This window comes from Chiloscyllium plagiosum, unplaced genomic scaffold (genome assembly GCF_037043375.1).
Source record: "Chiloscyllium plagiosum isolate Xiang-an unplaced genomic scaffold, Cpla_swu_hap1 HiC_scaffold_49, whole genome shotgun sequence".
Classification (NCBI taxonomy): Eukaryota; Metazoa; Chordata; class Chondrichthyes; order Orectolobiformes; family Hemiscylliidae; genus Chiloscyllium; species Chiloscyllium plagiosum.
The window spans coordinates 10,718,509-10,721,486 of NW_028270187.1; the positions used below are offsets into that span (position 1 = coordinate 10,718,509).

Here is a 2,978-nt window from a genome sequence, read left to right on the forward strand (position 1 = left end):
ACAATGTTCCAAATATGGTCTGACCAAAGCCTGATACAGCCTCAGCAGTACATCCCTGCTCTTGTATTCTACACCTCTTGAAATGAATACTGACATTCCATTTACTTAACTGCCAACTGAAACTGCCCGTCAACCTGAAAAGAATCCTGAACCTGGACTCCGAAGTCAATTTGTGCTGCAGATTTTCGAACCTTTTCCCCATTTAGAAAAGTCAACGCCTCTATTCTTCCTACTAAAGTACATAACTTCCCATGTTCCCACATTGTATTCCTTCTGCCATTTTGTGGCACACTCTTCTAGCCAAATCCTTCTGCAGCCTCACCCCTTCCTCAATACTACCTGTCCTTCCAGCTATTTTTGTGTCATCAAAGAAACACTCAGGACAATGAAATGGCAATGCTCCTCATGTGAATGATGCTAGACCCAGAGCGAATGGCTCCTTGCCCCCAAAGACCAAGGCCAGAAGAGACCACTCTCAAACAATAAGCTGTTGTACTGGGGCAATCTACAGATTCTGGATCAGTGGTGCTGGAAGAGCACAGCAATTCAGGCAGCATCCGAGGACAGGCAAAATCGACGTTTCGGGCAAAAGCCCTTCATCAGGAATAAAGGCAGAGTGTCCCAAGGCCTAAAATGTAGGTATCGCCTGAAAACAAGATGAAGCAATTAGCCATCAGTGTAACGTTCCCTCTTCTAATTCACATTGCCCTGTTGTTAATTTAGTTGACATAGATGGAACATCTCTATGATTTAGATGATTGCAAACCCGATCGATGATTAATAAATACAAATGTTAAAAGATTTGAAAAGCTTGGGCAGACCTTTGCTCCATCCTATGAGCAAGAGAAACACTAGCGATGTTTAAATGTGGCTGGGTATTTGAGGGTTAAGATAAACCAGAGAAAATCTCCACTTTCACTGAACCAGAAATGTTATAAAGTGTATATATATTATATTCTTTACCAGTCTTTCTTGGTTTGAGATGGTGGAAACTGAGTACACCAAACTGCTATCTGTTTTGGAGTCCTCTATAATCAAAAAACAATTAGCAAAGTGAACCAAAAGATTAGAGATCAGAATGTTAAAATAACAGCAAACAATGCCTCAAAATTAAATATGGAGTGATAATTAAGATTGCAGTCCCAACCCAACAGTAATATAAACCTTAGCTCTTGACTATATAGCAACATTTTCAAAGCAGTTCATGAACCAGGTGACTCAAATAACATCGAATATGTATTTTGCATCAACATTCACGACAAAGTTTGCGCACACCCTCCCAGAACAAGCTCACATAGGGAAAGTGGAGGCCCTGGGGTAATTTACAATTTTTTTTATTATTAATCACTTATGACACATGGGCATCACTCACTGGACCCTGCACTTATTGCCCAACTTGTACAATGTAATCCTGCAAGTACATATTCAGCCCACAAAATGTGTGTGTGCGTGTGGGTCTTTCTGGGTTCGGGGTTGTGAGTGTGAGAAAGCATATGTGTGTGTGTAGTGAGCGCAGAGTGTCTTAAGTCTGTGAGGGGGTGCGTGTGGGAGTGTGTGTGTCTGTAAGGATGTGTGTGGGTGTCTGTGTGCGCGTCTGTGTATATGTGTTTCCGTGTATGTGTGTATAGGAGTGCCTGTGTGTGTGTGTGTGTGTCGGAGTATCTGTGTGTGTGTATAGTACAATGGTGTTCCCCTGTAATGTGACATGAACCCAAGGTGCCGGTTGAGGCCCTCCCTATGGGTACCGAACTTAGCGATCAGCCTCTGCTCGACCACTTTTCACTGCTGCCTGTCCCGAAGTCCGCCTTGGAGGATAGTCACCCGAAGGTCCGAGGTCGAATGTCCTGGACCACTGAAGTGTTCCCCAAATGGGAGGGAAAACTCCTGTCTGTTGATTGTTGTGTGGTGCCCATTCACCCGTTGTCATAGCCTTTGCTCGGTTTCCTCAATGTACCATGCCTCCGGGCATCCTTGCCTGCAACGTTTAAGATCGACAACGTTGGCTGAGTCACATGAGTACCTGCCATGTACTAGGTGGGAGGTGTCCCCACGCGTAATGGTGGTATCTATGTCCAAACTCTGACACATCTTGCAGCGCCTAACCGCAGCCCAGGGTTGTATGGAGTTGTCCTGAGAGCCTGGCAGCTTGCTACGAACAACGATCTGTTTGAGGTTTGGCGGTTGTTTAAAGGCAAGTAGTGGAGGTATGGGGAAGGCGTTAGGGAGAAAAGGTTCAATCCCATATACAGTTGGAGCGGGAGTGAGCTGGAGGCGGAGCTGGATGATCAAAGCCATTTCCCTGCTCTGTGTCACTCAGTTGCCACTCCGGACCCGCCTCTCACTCTCTGTCAGCTCTTTCTCAGCCAGGTCGGGCCGGCCTGTATAAAAAAGGAAGGGGAGGCAGCTCGGCTCTCATTCAGCAGCGATTGGAGTGAAGAAGAGTGATGTCTGGAAGAGGTAAAGGAGGCAAAGGCCTGGGAAAAGGCGGAGCGAAGCGGCACCGCAAAGTGCTCCGTGATAACATCCAGGGCATCACGAAACCAGCCATCCGGCGCCTGGCTCGCCGTGGCGGGGTCAAGCGCATCTCGGGCTTGATCTACGAGGAGACTCGCGGGGTGCTGAAGGTTTTCCTGGAGAATGTGATCAGGGATGCGGTCACCTACACTGAGCACGCCAAGCGCAAGACAGTCACCGCCATGGATGTGGTGTACGCTCTGAAACGCCAGGGTCGTACTCTCTATGGATTCGGCGGCTGAGAATAAAGCGATCCTTTTCCAGCGAACCCAAAGGCTCTTTTCAGAGCCACCCAAACTCCCCGAAAGAGAGCGGAGACCTGAGGACGGGGAGAGCAGCACATACCGGTTATCGGTAGTGTTGTCGGTTATTTCACATATATCGTGACAATTTACTAATACCGTGTTCTGCGGTACGGTAGAGAGCATTCAGAGTGGACGGTTCACCGTGGCCAATGATTTTAT

The 2,978-nt window shown here is 47.3% G+C and overlaps 1 protein-coding gene across 1 annotated transcript; it reads left to right on the forward strand.

Moving 5' to 3' along the window:
• Positions 1-2,444: 2,444 nt before the first annotated feature.
• On the forward strand, positions 2,445-2,756 carry LOC148135523 (histone H4). Its single transcript, XM_087984568.1, has one exon. The coding sequence runs from the start codon at positions 2,445-2,447 to the stop codon at positions 2,754-2,756; it is 312 nt and encodes a 103-aa protein (XP_087840694.1).
• The last annotated feature ends 222 nt before the right edge of the window (positions 2,757-2,978 follow it).

Excerpts from the sequence above, each read along its gene's own strand:
- LOC148135523 (XM_087984568.1), top strand. The coding sequence starts at position 2,445 with ATGTCTGGAAGAGGTAAAGGAGGCAAAGGCCTGGGAAAAGGCGGAGCG.